We start from the raw sequence: 18,715 nt of genomic DNA, 5'->3' as shown, positions 1-18,715 counted from the left end.
TGTAACCTCCTCCAGCCCCTACAACACTCCCTATCTCTGTAACCTCCTCCAGCCCCTACAAACCTCCCTATCTCTGTAACCTCCTCCAGCCCCGACAACCCTCCTTATCTCTGTAACCTCCTCCAGCCCCTACAACCCTCCCTATCTCTGTAAACTCCTCCAGCCCCGGCAACCCTCCCTATCTCTGTAACCTCCTCCAGCCCCGACAACCCTCCTTATCTCTGTAACCTCCTCCAGCTCCTACAACCCTCCCTATCTCTGTAACCTCCTCCAGCCCCGGCAACCCTCCCTATCTCTGTAACCTCCTCCAGAACTACGATCCTCCCTATATCTGTAACCTCCTTCAGCCCCTACAACCCTCCCTATCTCTGTAACCTCCTCCAGGCCCCTACAACCCTCCCATCTCTGTAACCTTCACCAACCCCTATAACCCTCCCTATCTCTGTAGCCTCCTCCAGCCCCTATGACCCTCCCTATCTCTGTAGCCTCCTCCAGCCCCTACAACCCTCCCTATCTCTGTAGCCTCTTCCAGCCCCTACGACCCTCCCTATCTCTGTAACCTCCTACAACCCTCCGAGATCTCTGCGCTCCTCCAATTCCTGCCTCTTGACCATCCCCCGATTCCCATCGCTCCACCATTGGCGGCCGTGCCTTCAGCTGCCTGGGGGCCTTAAGCTCTGGAATTCCCTGCCTAAACCCCTCTGCCCACATCATTCTCTCTCTCTCTCTCTAAGAGGCCCCTTAAAACCTGCCTCTCTGACTGGGTTTTTGGTCGCCTGGCCCTAACATCTCCTTCTGTGGCACTGGGTTCAAATATTGCTTCCAACAAGGTGCTTTGGAAGGCGTTACCCACTTGATAAGACGCTAAATAATTGTGACTGAGGTGAAAGGTCCTCGCACATGCAGCCTCCTCCTTGCATGCCCGCTGTTTTGACTTCGCCTCCCGCGGTCCTTACCGTGGAATGTTGTTCTTGGGGTCCTCACTGTCATTGGCCAACCCTCCAAAGAGGTAGCACTTGTTCCCAACCAGGGAGAAGCTGTGCCCCAAGCGCGGGCATGGCAACGACCCGTTCTTGGGCGGCTTGGGCTTCAGTTTCTTCCATTCCCACCGGCTAGCCTGTGCAACAAGAAGGGGAAGTCCATTACTCCAAGAGCTGGGCCGCCCGCGCCCTCAGCTCCTGTCCATTTCCGTATGCGCCCGTCTCTTTCGTTCTATTTTCTGTCCATCGTTAGTTAGAACGATTGCGCTTTCCTTACCATCGGCCAAGCAGTTAATGCACAGGGTTATTTGTTACAACGTTTCTAACTCCAAGCATTTGCTATTTTAAAAAAATAACTCAAATTAGGGTGAGGAAAGACAACATGCGCTCTCTCCCACTCTCAGCCTGGTTTACGCCCTGAACTTCACAATAGTTTTTAAACTTATGTTTAGTTTGCAACCTAATTAAACATAAAGGGGGCCCAGCGCGAGGAGAAGGAAAGGGAAGAGTTACTGGCAGGCGGGAGATAGACAGAGAATCACCATATAGAGACAGAAAAGGAAGGATGGAAAAAAATTGGCCTTGAGAGATGGGGAGACAGAAAGTGCAGCCGGGGCGGTGTGGGGGTAAGGGGGAAAGAGACAGACACAGAGGGTGAGGTGGGAGGAGTGGAAGAGGAGGGAAGGAGAGAGGGAGGAGGAGGAAAGGAGAGAGGGAGGGGAAGGAGAGATGGAGGGAGGGGGAAGCAGAGAGAGAGGGGGAGGGGGGAAGCAGAGAGGGGGAGGGGGGGGGAAGCAGAGAGGGGGAGGGGGGGAAGCAGGGGGGGGAAGCAGAGAGGGGGAGGGGGGGAAAGCAGAGAGGGGGAGGGGGGGAAAGCAGAGAGGGGGAGGGGGGGAAAGCAGAGAGGGGGAGGGGGGGAAAGCAGAGAGGGGGAGGGGGGGAAAGCAGAGAGGGGGAGGGGGGGAAAGCAGAGAGGGGGAGGGGGGGAAAGCAGAGAGGGGGAGGGGGGAAAGCAGAGAGGGGGAGGGGGGGAAAGCAGAGAGGGGGAGGGGGGGAAAGCAGAGAGGGGGAGGGGGGGGGAAAGCAGAGAGGGGGAGGGGGGGGGAAAGCAGAGAGGGGGAGGGGGGGGAAAGCAGAGAGGGGGAGGGGGGGGAAAGCAGAGAGGGGGAGGGGGGGGAAAGCAGAGAGGGGGAGGGGGGGAAAGCAGAGAGGGGAGGGGGGGGAAAGCAGAGAGGGGGAGGGGGGGGAAAGCAGAGAGGGGGAGGGGGGGGGAAAGCAGAGAGGGGGAGGGGGGGGAAAGCAGAGAGGGGGAGGGGGGGGAAAGCAGAGAGGGGGAGGGGGGGGGAAAGCAGAGAGGGGGAGGGGGGGGAAAGCAGAGAGGGGGAGGGGGGGGAAAGCAGAGAGGGGGAGGGGGGGGAAGCAGAGAGGGGGAGGGGGGGGAAAGCAGAGAGGGGGAGGGGGGGAAAGCAGAGAGGGGGAGGGGGGGGAAGCAGAGAGGGGGAGGGGGGGAAGCAGAGAGAGGGGGAGGGGGGGAAGCAGAGAGAGGGGGAGGGGGGAAGCAGAGAGGGGGAGGGGGGGAAGCAGAGAGGGGGAGGGGGGGGGAAGCAGAGAGGGGGAGGGGGGGAAAGCAGAGAGGGGGAGGGGGGGAAAGCAGAGAGGGGGAGGGGGGGAAAGCAGAGAGGGGGAGGGGGGGAAAGCAGAGAGGGGGAGGGGGGGAAAGCAGAGAGGGGGCGGGAGGAAGCAGAGAGGGGGGAGGGAAGAAGCAGAGAGGGGGGAGGGAAGAAGCAGAGAGGGGGGGGAGGGAAGAAGCAGAGAGGGGGGAGGGGAGAAGCAGAAAGAGGGGGAGGGGGGAGAAGCAGAGAGGGGGGAAGGAAGAAGCAGAAAGAGGGGGAGGGGGGGGGAAAGCGGAGAGGGGGGGAAAGCGGAGAGGGGGGGAAAGCGGAGAGGGGGGGAGGGAAGAAGCAGAAAGAGGGGGAGGGGGGGAAAGCGGAGAGGGGGGGAAAGCGGAGAGGGGGGGAAAGCGGAGAGGGGGGGAAAGCGGAGAGGGGGGAAAGCGGAGAGGGGGGAAAGCGGAGAGGGGGGGAAGCGGAGAGGGGGGGGAAAGCGGAGAGGGGGGGAAAGCGGAGAGGGGGGGGAAAGCGGAGAGGGGGGGAAAGCGGAGAGGGGGGAAAGCGGAGAGGGGGAAAGCGGAGGAGGGGGAAAGCGGAGGGGGGGAAAGCGGAGGGGGGGAAAGCGGAGGGGGGGAAAGCGGATGGGGGAAAGCGGAGGGGGGAAAGCGGAGGGGGGGAAAGCGGAGGGGGGGAAAGCGGAGGGGGGGAAAGCAGAGGGGGGGAAGCGGAGGGGGGGGAAAGCAGAGGGGGGAGGGAAAGCAGAGGGGGGGGAAAGCAGAGGGGGGGAAAGCAGAGGGGGGGGAAAGCAGAGGGGGGGGAAAGCAGAGGGGGGGGAAAGCAGAGGGGGGGGAAAGCAGAGGGGGGGAAAGCAGAGGGGGGGGAAAGCAGAGGGGGGGGAAAGCAGAGGGGGGGGAAAGCAGAGGGGGGGGAAAGCAGAGGGGGGGGAAAGCAGAGGGGGGGGAAAGCAGAGGGGGGGGGAAAGCAGAGGGGGGGGAAAGCAGAGGGGGGGGGAAAGCAGAGGGGGGGGAAAGCAGAGGGGGGGGGAAAGCAGAGGGGGGGGAAGCAGAGGGGGGGGAAAGCAGAGGGGGGGGAAAGCAGAGGGGGGGGAAAGCAGAGGGGGGGAAAGCAGAGGGGGGGGAAGCAGAGGGGGGGGAAAGCAGAGGGGGGGGAAAGCAGAGGGGGGGGGAAAGCAGAGGGGGGGGAAAGCAGAGGGGGGGGAAAGCAGAGGGGGGGAAAGCAGAGGGGGGGGGAAAGCAGAGGGGGGGGAAAGCAGAGGGGGGGGAAAGCAGAGGGGGGGGGAAAGCAGAGGGGGGGGAAAGCAGAGGGGGGGGAAAGCAGAGGGGGGGAAAGCAGAGGGGGGGGAAAGCAGAGGGGGGGGAAAGCAGAGGGGGGGGAAAGCAGAGGGGGGGGAAAGCAGAGGGGGGGGAAAGCAGAGGGGGGGGGAAAGCAGAGGGGGGGGAAAGCAGAGGGGGGGGAAAGCAGAGGGGGGGGAAAGCAGAGGGGGGGGGAAAGCAGAGGGGGGGGAAAGCAGAGGGGGGGGGAAAGCAGAGGGGGGGGAAAGCAGAGGGGGGGGGAAAGCAGAGGGGGGGGAAAGCAGAGGGGGGGGAAAGCAGAGGGGGGGGAAAGCAGAGGGGGGGGAAAGCAGAGGGGGGGGGAAAGCAGAGGGGGGGGAAAGCAGAGGGGGGGGGAAAGCAGAGGGGGGGGAAAGCAGAGGGGGGGGAAAGCAGAGGGGGGGGAAAGCAGAGGGGGGGGAAAGCAGAGGGGGGGGAAAGCAGAGGGGGGGGAAAGCAGAGGGGGGGGAAAGCAGAGGGGGGGGGAAAGCAGAGGGGGGGGGAAAGCAGAGGGGGGGGAAAGCAGAGGGGGGGGGAAAGCAGAGGGGGGGGAAAGCAGAGGGGGGGGAAAGCAGAGGGGGGGGAAAGCAGAGGGGGGGGAAAGCAGAGGGGGGGGGAAAGCAGAGGGGGGGGGAAAGCAGAGGGGGGGGAAAGCAGAGGGGGGGGAAAGCAGAGGGGGGGGAAAGCAGAGGGGGGGGGGGAAAGCAGAGGGGGGGGGAAAGCAGAGGGGGGGGAAAGCAGAGGGGGGGGAAAGCAGAGGGGGGGGAAAGCAGAGGGGGGGGAAAGCAGAGGGGGGGGAAAGCAGAGGGGGGGGAAAGCAGAGGGGGGGGAAAGCAGAGGGGGGGGAAAGCAGAGGGGGGGGAAAGCAGAGGGGGGGGAAAGCAGAGGGGGGGAAAGCAGAGGGGGGGGAAAGCAGAGGGGGGGGAAAGCAGAGGGGGGGGAAAGCAGAGGGGGGGGAAGCAGAGGGGGGGGAAAGCAGAGGGGGGGGAAAGCAGAGGGGGGGGGAAAGCAGAGGGGGGGGAAAGCAGAGGGGGGGGAAAGCAGAGGGGGGGGAAAGCAGAGGGGGGGGAAAGCAGAGGGGGGGGAAAGCAGAGGGGGGGGGAAAGCAGAGGGGGGGGAAAGCAGAGGGGGGGGAAAGCAGAGGGGGGGGAAAGCAGAGGGGGGGGAAAGCAGAGGGGGGGGAAAGCAGAGGGGGGGGAAAGCAGAGGGGGGGGAAAGCAGAGGGGGGGGAAAGCAGAGGGGGGGGGAAAGCAGAGGGGGGGGAAAGCAGAGGGGGGGGAAAGCAGAGGGGGGGAAAGCAGAGGGGGGGGAAAGCAGAGGGGGGGGAAAGCAGAGGGGGGGGAAAGCAGAGGGGGGGGAAAGCAGAGGGGGGGGAAAGCAGAGGGGGGGGAAAGCAGAGGGGGGGGAAAGCAGAGGGGGGGGGAAAGCAGAGGGGGGGAAAGCAGAGGGGGGGGAAAGCAGAGGGGGGGGAAAGCAGAGGGGGGGGAAAGCAGAGGGGGGGGAAAGCAGAGGGGGGGGAAAGCAGAGGGGGGGGAAAGCAGAGGGGGGGGAAAGCAGAGGGGGGGGAAAGCAGAGGGGGGGGAAAGCAGAGGGGGGGGAAAGCAGAGGGGGGGGGAAAGCAGAGGGGGGGGAAAGCAGAGGGGGGGAAAGCAGAGGGGGGGGAAAGCAGAGGGGGGGGGAAAGCAGAGGGGGGGGAAAGCAGAGGGGGGGGAAAGCAGAGGGGGGGGAAAGCAGAGGGGGGGGAAAGCAGAGGGGGGGGAAAGCAGAGGGGGGGGAAAGCAGAGGGGGGGGAAAGCAGAGGGGGGGGAAAGCAGAGGGGGGGGAAAGCAGAGGGGGGGGAAAGCAGAGGGGGGGGAAAGCAGAGGGGGGGGAAAGCAGAGGGGGGGGAAAGCAGAGGGGGGGGAAAGCAGAGGGGGGGGAAAGCAGAGGGGGGGGAAAGCAGAGGGGGGGGAAAGCAGAGGGGGGGGGAAAGCAGAGGGGGGGGAAAGCAGAGGGGGGGGAAAGCAGAGGGGGGGGGAAAGCAGAGGGGGGGGAAAGCAGAGGGGGGGGGAAAGCAGAGGGGGGGGAAAGCAGAGGGGGGGGAAAGCAGAGGGGGGGGAAAGCAGAGGGGGGGGAAAGCAGAGGGGGGGGGAAAGCAGAGGGGGGGGAAAGCAGAGGGGGGGGAAAGCAGAGGGGGGGGGAAGCAGAGGGGGGGGAAAGCAGAGGGGGGGGAAAGCAGAGGGGGGGGAAAGCAGAGGGGGGGGAAAGCAGAGGGGGGGGAAAGCAGAGGGGGGGGAAAGCAGAGGGGGGGGAAAGCAGAGGGGGGGGAAGCAGAGGGGGGGGAAAGCAGAGGGGGGGGAAAGCAGAGGGGGGGGAAAGCAGAGGGGGGGGAAAGCAGAGGGGGGGGAAAGCAGAGGGGGGGGAAAGCAGAGGGGGGGGAAAGCAGAGGGGGGGGAAAGCAGAGGGGGGGGAAAGCAGAGGGGGGGGAAAGCAGAGGGGGGGGAAAGCAGAGGGGGGGGAAAGCAGAGGGGGGGGAAAGCAGAGGGGGGGGAAAGCAGAGGGGGGGGAAAGCAGAGGGGGGGGAAAGCAGAGGGGGGGGGAAAGCAGAGGGGGGGGAAAGCAGAGGGGGGGGAAAGCAGAGGGGGGGGAAAGCAGAGGGGGGGGAAAGCAGAGGGGGGGGAAAGCAGAGGGGGGGGAAAGCAGAGGGGGGGGAAAGCAGAGGGGGGGGGAAAGCAGAGGGGGGGGAAAGCAGAGGGGGGGGAAAGCAGAGGGGGGGGAAAGCAGAGGGGGGGGGAAAGCAGAGGGGGGGGGAAAGCAGAGGGGGGGGAAAGCAGAGGGGGGGGAAAGCAGAGGGGGGGGAAGCAGAGGGGGGGGAAAGCAGAGGGGGGGGGAAAGCAGAGGGGGGGGAAAGCAGAGGGGGGGGAAAGCAGAGGGGGGGGAAAGCAGAGGGGGGGGAAAGCAGAGGGGGGGGAAAGCAGAGGGGGGGGAAAGCAGAGGGGGGGGAAAGCAGAGGGGGGGGAAAGCAGAGGGGGGGGAAAGCAGAGGGGGGGGAAAGCAGAGGGGGGGGAAAGCAGAGGGGGGGGAAAGCAGAGGGGGGGGGAAAGCAGAGGGGGGGGAAAGCAGAGGGGGGGGAAAGCAGAGGGGGGGGAAAGCAGAGGGGGGGGAAAGCAGAGGGGGGGGAAAGCAGAGGGGGGGGAAAGCAGAGGGGGGGGAAAGCAGAGGGGGGGGAAAGCAGAGGGGGGGGAAAGCAGAGGGGGGGGAAAGCAGAGGGGGGGGAAAGCAGAGGGGGGGGAAAGCAGAGGGGGGGGAAAGCAGAGGGGGGGGAAAGCAGAGGGGGGGGAAAGCAGAGGGGGGGGAAAGCAGAGGGGGGGGGAAAGCAGAGGGGGGGGAAAGCAGAGGGGGGGGAAAGCAGAGGGGGGGGAAAGCAGAGGGGGGGGAAAGCAGAGGGGGGGGAAAGCAGAGGGGGGGGAAAGCAGAGGGGGGGGAAAGCAGAGGGGGGGGGAAAGCAGAGGGGGGGGAAAGCAGAGGGGGGGGAAAGCAGAGGGGGGGGAAAGCAGAGGGGGGGGAAAGCAGAGGGGGGGGAAAGCAGAGGGGGGGGGAAAGCAGAGGGGGGGGAAAGCAGAGGGGGGGGAAAGCAGAGGGGGGGGAAAGCAGAGGGGGGGGAAAGCAGAGGGGGGGGAAAGCAGAGGGGGGGGAAAGCAGAGGGGGGGGGGAAAGCAGAGGGGGGGGAAAGCAGAGGGGGGGGAAAGCAGAGGGGGGGGAAAGCAGAGGGGGGGGAAAGCAGAGGGGGGGGAAAGCAGAGGGGGGGGAAAGCAGAGGGGGGGGAAAGCAGAGGGGGGGGAAAGCAGAGGGGGGGGAAAGCAGAGGGGGGGGAAAGCAGAGGGGGGGGAGGAAAGCAGAGGGGGGGGAAAGCAGAGGGGGGGGAAAGCAGAGGGGGGGGAAAGCAGAGGGGGGGGAAAGCAGAGGGGGGGGAAAGCAGAGGGGGGGGAAAGCAGAGGGGGGGGAAAGCAGAGGGGGGGGAAAGCAGAGGGGGGGGGAAAGCAGAGGGGGGGGGAAAGCAGAGGGGGGGGAAAGCAGAGGGGGGGGAAAGCAGAGGGGGGGGAAAGCAGAGGGGGGGGAAAGCAGAGGGGGGGGAAAGCAGAGGGGGGGGAAAGCAGAGGGGGGGGGAAAGCAGAGGGGGGGGAAAGCAGAGGGGGGGGAAAGCAGAGGGGGGGGAAAGCAGAGGGGGGGGAAAGCAGAGGGGGGGGGAAGCAGAGGGGGGGGAAAGCAGAGGGGGGGGAAAGCAGAGGGGGGGGGAAAGCAGAGGGGGGGGAAAGCAGAGGGGGGGGAAAGCAGAGGGGGGGGAAAGCAGAGGGGGGGGAAAGCAGAGGGGGGGAAAGCAGAGGGGGGGGAAAGCAGAGGGGGGGGAAAGCAGAGGGGGGGGGAAAGCAGAGGGGGGGGAAAGCAGAGGGGGGGGAAAGCAGAGGGGGGGGAAAGCAGAGGGGGGGGAAAGCAGAGGGGGGGGAAAGCAGAGGTGGGGGGGGTGGAAAGCAGGATACAGTGATGGCTAACATGACAGAGAAGCCCAAAGGAGTCAGTTGAACTCAATGACCTGCTGCTTATAGCAGCAAAGCCAGTACCTGCAGCTCGTAGAGATCATTACTGTACTTCCCGTATTCCACCATTCCCCCGAAGACCAGCAGACGGGTCCCATCACAGACAAAACCATAGGCAGCACATCCAGGGGGAATGTCCCCTCGCACCGCTGGGATGAACCACTGGTTCGTGGCTGAAGATAAAAGAGAAAGATCGCTTTAAATCGGGCCTCATACAGAGAAAAAGGTTTCACTTGCCCTTTCAGCGCCAAGCTACAGAAGGGGTGAATCGGCCAGGGTTCACTCCCTCGCCTGTCCTCATAAGTCAGGTGTCTGAGCTCCCCCCGCCTCTCTCTCTCTCTCTCTCTCTCTCGAGAGAGAGAGAGAGAGAGAGAGAGAGGGAGATCGAGAGAGAGAAAGAGAGTCCGGACACCAAACCCCCGTAACCCACACCAACAAGCTCAAAGTGCCAGCGCTGTGGGAGCTCCACACAACCCGCGATGCTCTCTTTCACGTCTGCCATCTTGTGTGAGCACTGAGGAAACCAGGGGCCCGCAGTATCAAAAAGGGGCAAAGCTCCCTGGTGTTACAAGCCTGATATTTACCCCTCCCCCCCCCACCCGGGAACAGCCAGAAATAAAAATAAAAATCCACATCGGAACTGATTATCACATCACCGTACGCAAACTGGCAGCCACACTTAGCGCCTAACAACCTTCAAAAGTACATCACTGGCTTTGGGGCAGTCTGGCAGGCACTAGAGACATGCAAATCTCTCAGTTAAATGCCCCAAAATAGGCATCTCTTGAAGCAGGCACTCAGCAGTGAGATGGCCTTGCTCCCTGTCACGCACCAGGGTATCGCGGCCTAAAGCCTCGCAAGATATTCCGCGAGGCTGCTTTCCGATCCTGTCCGGACAGCAGCGTCCCCACGATCACAGGAACGTTTCTGGTGCTGGCGGTGGTGGGGGGTGGGGGGGGCGGGGGTGACGGTGTAGTGGGAATGTCACTGGGCTAGTCACCCAGAGGCCCAGGCTGACGCTCTGGGGGACACGGGTTCAAACCCCACCACAGCGGCTGGTGGAATTTAAATTCCATGAATTAAATCTGGAATTGGAAGCCAGTCTCACTGACGGTGACTGTGAGACTATTATCGATCGTCGTAAAAACCCCATCTGGTTCACTAATGTCCTTTAAGGAAGGAAATCTGCCATCCTTACCCGGTCTGGCCTACACGTGACTCCAGACCCACAGCAATGCGGTTGACTCTTAACTGCCCCTCTCTGAAATGGCCCACGCAAGACAGTCAGTTGAAGGGGCAATTAGGGATGGGCAACAAATGCTGGTCTTGCCAATAATGCCCACACCCCATGAATTTAAACAAAACCATCAGATAGCTCAATCTCTTCAACAGCACAGGGTTAGATACAGAGTAAAGCTCCCTCTACACCGTCCCCATCAAACATTCCCAGGACAGGTACAGCACGGGGTTAGATACAGAGTAAAGCTCCCTCTACACCGTCCCCATCAAACATTCCAGGACAGGTACAGCACGGTGTTAGATACAGAGTAAAGCTCCCTCTACACAGTCCCCATCAAACACTCCCAGGACAGGTACAGCACGGGGTTAGATACAGAGTAAAGCTCCCTCTGCACCGTCCCCATCAAACACTCCCAGGACAGGTACAGCACGGGGTTAGATACAGAGTAAAGCTCCCTCTACACAGTACCCATCAAACACTCCCAGGACAGGTACAGCACGGGGTTAGATACAGAGTAAAGCTCCCCTCTACACCGTCACCATCAAACACTCCCAGGACAGGTACAGCACGGTGTTAGATACAGAGTAAAGCTCCCTCTACACCGTCACCATCAAACACTCCCAGGACAGGTACAGCACGGTGTTAGATACAGAGTAAAGGTCCCTCTACACTGTCCCCATCAAACACTCCCAGGACAGGTACAGCACGGGGTTAGATACAGAGTAAAGCTCCCTCTACACCGTCACCATCAAACACTCCCAGGACAGGTACAGCACGGTGTTAGATACAGAGTAAAGCTCCCTCTACACCGTCACCATCAAACACTCCCAGAAAGCTCCCTCTACACAGTACCCGGGTTGGAGTGGGGGAGTATGTTAGAAAGGAATGGAAGGGAAACATTGGGGAATGCCTGCAGTGACTGCCTCTTTTGCTGGCCGAGTGCCAGACACACAGATGGCAGACATGGGGACACTCCGGGCTGCCTCATTAACCCTGCCTTCCAGGCAGCGGCTGCAATAATCCTCTTGTGATGGTAGCCCAGGCCATGTTACTGAACCCTCCCCCTTCATGTTCGACCAGCCAGCGAAGGGTCCGGGCAGAGGGTCAAAGCCTCATCCTGTCGGCAAGCGGACACCCTCCATCTTTATCAGCAGACAGGGGTGGCACTGCTTAGTAACCACCGCCTAAAAATGAGCCATTTTGCACACTGATTAATAGAGTTTTGTTTGCCAAGGGATTGGGGTTGTGGATGAGGGGAAGAAGGGGCTGGGAACAAGGGTAATTCAGAGGCTGGGAATCCTGCAGCGAGTAACTCACCTCCCGACTCCCCAAAGCCTGTCCACCCTCGACAAGGCAGAAGTCAGGAGTGTGATGGGATACTGCCCACTTGCCTGAATGAGTGCGGCTCCCACAACACTCAAGAAGCTCGACATGATCCAGGACAAAGCAGCGCTGCTTGATCGGCACCCCATCCACAAACATTCACTCCCTCCACCACCGACGCACAGGGGCAGCACAGTGTGTGTACCATCTACAAGATGCACTGCAGCAACTCGCCAAGGCTCCTTCGACAGAGCCGCCCAACCCCACAACTGCTACCATCTGGAACAGGGCTGGGGAGCCTTTTTCTTATCACAGGCCATTCGCACGTAATCATCATCAGTCACGGGTCCCACACACAAACAAATAAATTCAACGTAATGCAGTATTTTTACCCCCCCGACCCCAAGAGAGTACCCACCCACTGTTTTAATGTGATGGTTGAACTTAAATATTATAATAATAATTTGGCTGATGCATTTATTCAAGCAAAATTCATAACGATGAGGAGAAATGCCATTTTGAAGGCACTGCTGTCAGGGGTCTATATTTTTAGAAAGGTGTCTGCAGGCTGGATGAAATTGAGCAACTGACTGGATCCAGCCCACAGTCCGTAGGCTTCCCACCCCTGATCTAGAAGGACGAGGGCAGCAGACGCACGGGGAACACCACCACCTGCAAGTTCTCCTCTGAGCCACTCGCCAACCCAACTTGGAAATATATCGGCCATTCCTTCACTGTCGCTGGGTCAAAGTCCTGGACCTCCTTCCCTAACAGCGCCGTGGGTGTACCTACACCACACAGGGACTGCAGCGGCTCAAGAAGGCAGCTCACCCCCACCTTCTCAAGGGGCATTTAGGGATGGGCAATAAATGCTGGGCCCAGCCAGTGACACCCACGTCCCGTAAATGAATTTGTTTAAAAAATCGCCACGAGCATATACAAGGGCGGGAAGTCACGAGGGGCTGTGCTACCTCAGAAGACGAAAGGCAAGGATTGTAAGTGAGCGCTGAGCTATCTTGAAGATCAAATATAACATCCTTAACTTTGTCCAAAACATTGCGGAAGTCGAACATTTACTAAACCAGAGATTGCGGGAAAACCCAACAGGAGCTCAAATTTCAACAAGGGTTTCTGAAACTAGGAAAACTGTTATCAGCAACGCGGCATTGGGGGAGAGAGAGGGGGGGGGGAGAAGAGAGAGAGGGGGGAGAAGAGAGAGAGGGGGGAGAAGAGAGAGAGGGGGGAGAAGAGAGAGAGGGGGGAGAAGAGAGAGAGGGGGGAGAAGAGAGAGAGGGGGGAGAAGAGAGAGAGGGGGGAGAAGAGAGAGAGGGGGGAGAAGAGAGAGAGGGGGGAGAAGAGAGAGAGGGGGGAGAAGAGAGAGAGGGGGGAGAAGAGAGAGAGGGGGGAGAAGAGAGAGAGGGGGGAGAAGAGAGAGAGGGGGGAGAAGAGAGAGAGGGGGGAGAAGAGAGAGAGGGGGGAGAAGAGAGAGAGGGGGGAGAAGAGAGAGAGGGGGGAGAAGAGAGAGAGGGGGGAGAAGAGAGAGAGGGGGGAGAAGAGAGAGAGGGGGGAGAAGAGAGAGAGGGGGGAGAAGAGAGAGAGGGGGGAGAAGAGAGAGAGGGGGGAGAAGAGAGAGAGGGGGGAGAAGAGAGAGAGGGGGGAGAAGAGAGAGAGGGGGGAGAAGAGAGAGAGGGGGGAGAAGAGAGAGAGGGGGGAGAAGAGAGAGAGGGGGGAGAAGAGAGAGAGGGGGGAGAAGAGAGAGAGGGGGGAGAAGAGAGAGAGGGGGGAGAAGAGAGAGAGGGGGGAGAAGAGAGAGAGGGGGGAGAAGAGAGAGAGGGGGGGAGAAGAGAGAGAGGGGGGAGAAGAGAGAGAGGGGGAGAAGAGAGAGAGGGGGAGAAGAGAGAGAGGGGGAGAAGAGAGAGAGGTGGGAGAAGAGAGAGAGGGGGAGAAGAGAGAGAGGGGGGAGAAGAGAGAGAGGGGGGAGAAGAGAGAGAGGTGGGAGAAGAGAGAGAGGTGGGAGAAGAGAGAGAGGGGGGAGAAGAGAGAGAGGGGGGAGAAGAGAGAGAGGGGGGAGAAGAGAGATAGGGGGAGAAGAGAGAGAGAGGGAAGAGAGAGAGAGAGAGGGTGGGAAGAGAGAGAGAGGGAGGGTGGGAAGAGAGAGAGAGGGTGGGAAGAGAGAGAGAGGGTGGGAAGAGAGAGAGAGAGGGGGGAAGAGAGAGAGGAGGAAGTGAGAGAGAGAGGGGGAAGTGAGAGAGAGAGGGGGGGAAGTGAGAGAGAGAGAGGGGGGGGGAAGTGAGAGAGAGAGGGGGGGGGAAGTGAGAGAGAGAGGGGGGGGAAGTGAGAGAGAGAGAGGGGGGAAGTGAGAGAGAGAGAGAGAGAGGGGGGAAGTGAGAGAGAGAGAGGGGGGAAGTGAGAGAGAGAGAGAGGGGGGAAGTGAGAGAGAGAGAGGGGGGAAGTGAGAGAGAGAAAGGGTGGGAAGTGAGAGAGAGAAAGGGTGGGAAGAGAGAGAGAGAAAGGGTGGGAAGAGAGAGAGAGAGAGGGTGGGAAGTGAGAGAGAGAGAGGGGGGAAGTGAGAGAGAGAGAGGGGGGAAGTGAGAGAGAGAGAGGGGGGAAGTGAGAGAGAGAGAGAGGGGGGAAGTGAGAAAGAGAGAGAGGAGAAGTGAGAGAGAGAGAGAGGGGGGAAGTGAGAGAGAGAGAGAGAGAGAGAGGGGGGAAGTGAGAGAGAGGGGGGAAGTGAGAGAGAGGGGGGGGGAAGTGAGAGAGAGAGAGAGGGGGGAAGTGAGAGAGAGAGAGGGGGGGGAAGTGAGAGAGAGAGAAGGGGGGGGAAGTGAGAGAGAGAGAGGGGGAAGAAAGACATCAACATCAGGAGATAGAGATACCGGGAGAGATAGAAATAACAAAAGAGAGGGAGATAACAAATGATTTTTTTTTAAACCACAGGTTTCCCACACTGCTTATCCAACATCCAGTACCAGACGAGCAGGACTTTCCTCCAGTTAGATATTGGGAAGACTAAAATCATTGTCTTCGGAGCCTGCCCCAAACTCCAACTCCATCCCCCTCCCTGGCGACTGACTGAGGCTGAAGCAGACTCTTCAGACGCCTGGTCTGGTACTTGCCCCCCAAACACAGCATCTGCAGCAGCTTATCCGCTGCTGAAGCCCTCACCACCTGCTCTGTCGCAACCACCCCCCCCCCTCCACCCGGGAACTGTCGTCAGGGCAGCGAGGCCTGGACTGCGCACCCGCTTCCGACACATCCGAGGGAAATCCCAACGGCAACACGTCCCACTGCATCCTCCGGGTTCGACAGGAGGGGTGTGGAACCCCTCCTTCCTGAAGCCAGTCCCCCGCAGGCATTCAGGCAAAACTCCTGCCAAGTCAACCCGGCGGGCTGGACACAGTATCTGGATGGCCACAAACCGTCTCTCCCACTCCCCCCCCCCACCCCCCAACCACCCATCCCCCACCCCGCCAGGTCCAGTTTACCCAACCTTCAAACGGCCAGCGTTCCAGGGGAGGACAAAGGAAAACACTTCAAAGTCACTCTGAAGCTCTCTGGGAAACGCGTCAGCCTCAACGCCAATGACCGGGAGGAGCTCGCTACCAATCGGCCAGAAAGGTGCTGGTTTATCCATTAAGCCAAGTCCCCGACTGCTCCGTAACACGGTGGGGGCGGGGGGGGGCGAAGGGAAGCAGATCCTCCCCGCAACTCCTGCTGCGTCCTGCCCTCCGTAACTGCAGCTCATCCAAAACTCTGCTCCCGGGCCTGGCCGATTAGGCCACTAACGGGTCCAGGCGGCGGGTGGTCGAGGGCGTTGTCCGGCCCGAGACTGACTGTCTGCCCCTCTTCCACGGCTACGCCCCCCGGAGAGGGAGCATGCAGTGCCCACCGGCACTGTCGAGGCCTTCTGCTTCTCGGTGGGGGAAACCGCGGGGACTGGGGTGCTCCATTGACCCCTTTGATCGCGTTTTGGTTTAATGTTTCCAAGTGTCCTTCAAATTTGGTCTTTTTATGTTTGCAGTTTCCCTTTAAGGGGCTGCTTTTTAATTTGTCCCGATTTTGTTGATTTCGTTTATTTGGTTTTGACTGAAAAAAAAGTTACACTGGCTTCCGCTCAGGCAAAGGCCTCCGTTTTAAAAATTCTCATCCTTGCTTTCAATCCCACTCCGAGCTCACTTGCTCCCCATCGGTGACCTCTCTCTCCCACAACCATCGGAGCTTTCCTGAGCTCCACGCCATTGGCTCCTCCGCGTGTCCGAGTGGTCGTGATGAAAAGCCATCCACCAGGGAGGTGAACGCTGTTTCTCTCTCTCCAAAGAGGCCGTCAGGCCTGACAAGTATTCCCAGCGCTTCCCGTGTTGGCCTCAGTGGTGAAAGCCGGGCAGCACCCAACACTGCCGGTTCAGAGGGTCACAGGGCGGTTACAGCACAGGAGGAGGCCATTCGGTCCATCGGAAGTTCAGACCGGCACTTGGCAAGAGTGACTCAGCCGGTCTCACTCCCCCCCGCCTTCTCCCCATAACCCGGCACATTCTTCCTCTTCAGATAATGATCCAATTCCCCCCCTCTGGAAAGCCTCGATTGACCCTGCCTCCTCCCCTCCCCCCCACACTCTCACGCAGCGCATTCCCGATCCTAACCACTCGCTGCGTGAAAGTTTCTCCTCGCGTCTCCCTGTCGTTTGCCGATCGCCTTAAATCGTCGTCCATCTGGTTCTCGATCCTTCCGCCAAGGGAGCAGTTTCTCCCTATCCACTCTGTCCCAAACCCCCTCGTGATTTTGAGCATCTCTATCAAATCTCCTCTCAACTTTCTCTCCTCCAAGGGGAAAAGTCCCAACTTCTCCAATGTATCCGCGGGACTGAAGTGGGGCAAATAATGCCACCCCTGTTTTGCACTGTAAAACCCCTTCCAAAAACAAAATGGAAAAATAATTAACTTTTGCATAGGAACATTCGGCCCATCAAGCCTGTTCTGCCATTCGGCATGATCAGGGCTGATCATCTACCTCAACGCCTCCTTCCCACCCTATCTCCGTATCCCTTGATGTCATCAGCATCCAAAAACCTATCGATCTCAGTCCTGAACATGCCTGTGACTGAGTCTCCACAGTCTTCTGGGGTAGAGAATCCCAAAGATTCACCACCCTCTGACCGAAGAAATTCCTCCTCATCTCAGTCCTAGATGACCTGCCCCTAATTCTGAGACTGTGTCCCCTGATTCAAGGTCCCCCCTCCCACCCCAGCCAGGAGAAACGCCCTCCCTGCATCGACCCTGCCGAAACCTGTAAGAATTTTGTAAATTTCAATGAGATCACCTCTCATTCTTTGAAACTCCAGAGAACACAGGCCCAGTCTCCTCAATCTTTCCTTATCGGACAATCCCGTCATCCCAGGGGTTAGTCTGGTGAACCTCCTCTGCACACACTCTATGACAGGTATATCCTTCCTTAGGTAAGGGAACCAAAAGTGTACACAATACTCCAGATGCAGTCTCACCAAGGCCTCTATGCAATTGCAGCAAGACAGCTTTACTCCCATACTCAAATCCCTTTGCAATGAAGGCCAACACACCATTTGCCCTTCCCAATTGTTTGCTGCGCCTGCCCGCTAGCTTGCAGTTGACTCATGAGCAAGGACAAAACACAAGCCTTATATAGTTACATCAAACAAAACAACTAAAATCAAAATTGGTAATGCATTTCAACGCACTAAATTTAACCGGAATTCCTTGAAATGCAATTTAAAATGCCATTTGTAAGATAAGAATATGCAACTTGCTAGATATCCTTCCCTAAAGGATGTCAGTGAAACAGGTGGGTTTTTACAACCAACAGGTTTTTATTGAATTCAAATTCACCATCTGCCCTGGTGGGGTTCGAACCCAGGTCCCTGGGTCTCTGGAATAATAATCCAGCAACAATACCCCTACGCCACCACCTCCCCCCCAACACCCCAAAAAAACACAATTTGTGAAACTGAAACGTAGAAGTAAAAGTTGCAAGGTAAAGATATGAAGTTTGCAAAGAAAGCGCAGTTTAAAAAATAAGCTAACTCAGCTTGCAAAATTAAACAAAATTTGCAAAAGTGGGGAACACAAATGCAAAAATGAAGAACAGGAAATTTGCAACAACAAAAAAAACCCCACAGTAAATATGCTGCAAAAAAAAAAAAAGCACCAGCCGAAAATTTGAGACAAAAAAAACCCACCACAGAAAATCTGCAAAAACGACCACAGGAAATTTGGAAAAAAATCTGAGGAAATTTGCAAACAAAAACCCACAGGAAATTTGCCAAAAACAGGAAATGTGCAAATCCCAGGAAATTTGGGAAAAAAGCCAAGGGGAGTTGGCCAGCGGGGAAAAAAGCCGCGCGAGGCGTGCCGGGGGGAAAGGGCCGCGCGAGGCGTGCCGGGGGGAAAGGGCCGCGCGAGGCGTGCCGGGGGGAAAGGGCCGCGCGAGGCGTGCCGGGGGGAAAGGGCCGCGCGAGGCGTGCCGGGGGGAAAGGGCCGCGCGAGGCGTGCCGGGGGGAAAGGGCCGCGCGAGGCGTGCCGGGGGGGAAAGGGCCGCGCGAGGCGTGCCGGGGGGAAAGGGCCGCGCGAGGCGTGCCGGGGGGAAAGGGCCGCGCGAGGCGTGCCGGGGGGAAAGGGCCGCGCGAGGCGTGCCGGGGGGAAAGGGCCCGCGCGAGGCGTGCCGGGGGGAAAGGGCCGCGCGAGGCGTGCCGGGGGGGAAAGGGCCCGCGCGAGGGTGCCGGGGGGAAAGGGCCGCGCGAGGCGTGCCGGGGGGAAAGGGCCGCGCGAGGCGTGCCGGGGGGAAAGGGCCGCGCGAGGCGTGCCGGGGGGGAAAGGGCCGCGCGAGGCGTGCCGGGGGGAAAGGGCCGCGCGAGGCGTGCCGGGGGGAAAGGGCCGCGCGAGGCGTGCGGGGGGGAAAGGGCCGCGCGAGGCGTGCCGGGGGGAAAGGGCCGCGCGAGGCGTGCCGGGGGGAAAGGGCCGCGCGAGGCGTGCCGGGGGGAAAGGGCCGCGCGAGGCGTGCCGGGGGGAAAGGGCCGCGCGAGGCGTGCCGGGGGGGAAAGGGCCGCGCGAGGCGTGCCGGGGGGAAAGGGCCGCGCGAGGCGTGCCGGGGGGAAAGGGCCGCGCGAGGCGTGCCGGGGGGGAAAGGGCCCGCGCGAGGCGTGCCGGGGGGAAAGGGCCGCGCGAGGCGTGCCGGGGGGAAAGGGCCGCGCGAGGCGTGCCGGGGGGAAAGGGCCGCGCGAGGCGTGCCGGGGGGAAAGGGCCGCGCGAGGCGTGCCGGGGGGAAAGGGCCGCGCGAGGCGTGCCGGGGGGAAAGGGCCGCGCGAGGCGTGCCGGGGGGAAAGGGCCGCGCGAGGCGTGCCGGGGGGAAAGGGCCGCGCGAGGCGTGCCGGGGGGAAAGGGCCCGCGCGAGGCGTGCCGGGGGGAAAGGGCCGCGCGAGGCGTGCCGGGGGGAAAGGGCCGCGCGAGGCGTGCCGGGGGGAAAGGGCCCGCGCGAGGCGTGCCGGGGGGAAAGGGCCGCGCGAGGCGTGCCGGGGGGAAAGGGCCGCGCGAGGCGTGCCGGGGGGAAAGGGCCGCGCGAGGCGTGCCGGGGGGAAAGGGCCGCGCGAGGCGTGCCGGGGGGGAAAGGGCCCGCGCGAGGCGTGCCGGGG

The 18,715-nt window shown here is 60.9% G+C and overlaps 1 protein-coding gene across 4 annotated transcripts in view; it reads right to left on the bottom strand.

Annotated features, from left to right (window-relative positions):
* Positions 1 to 18,715, bottom strand: part of hcfc1b (host cell factor C1b) — a 124,102-nt gene that overhangs the window by 81,988 nt on the left and 23,399 nt on the right. For 3 of the 4 annotated variants that reach the window (XM_041179634.1, XM_041179633.1, XM_041179636.1), the window contains 2 exons: positions 8,520 to 8,668; positions 957 to 1,117 (listed from right to left, as the gene is read on the bottom strand). In XM_041179634.1, coding sequence (XP_041035568.1) covers positions 957 to 1,117; positions 8,520 to 8,668 — 310 coding nt within the window. Of the gene's footprint in view, positions 1 to 956; positions 1,118 to 8,519; positions 8,669 to 18,715 lie in introns of those variants that run through there. The other variant, XM_041179635.1, reaches the window with a different exon arrangement.

This window comes from Carcharodon carcharias, chromosome 35 (assembly GCF_017639515.1).
Source record: "Carcharodon carcharias isolate sCarCar2 chromosome 35, sCarCar2.pri, whole genome shotgun sequence".
Taxonomy (NCBI): Eukaryota; Metazoa; Chordata; class Chondrichthyes; order Lamniformes; family Lamnidae; genus Carcharodon; species Carcharodon carcharias.
Note: the sequence above shows the minus strand (reverse complement) of the source record. Positions and strands in the feature narration are given on the sequence as shown.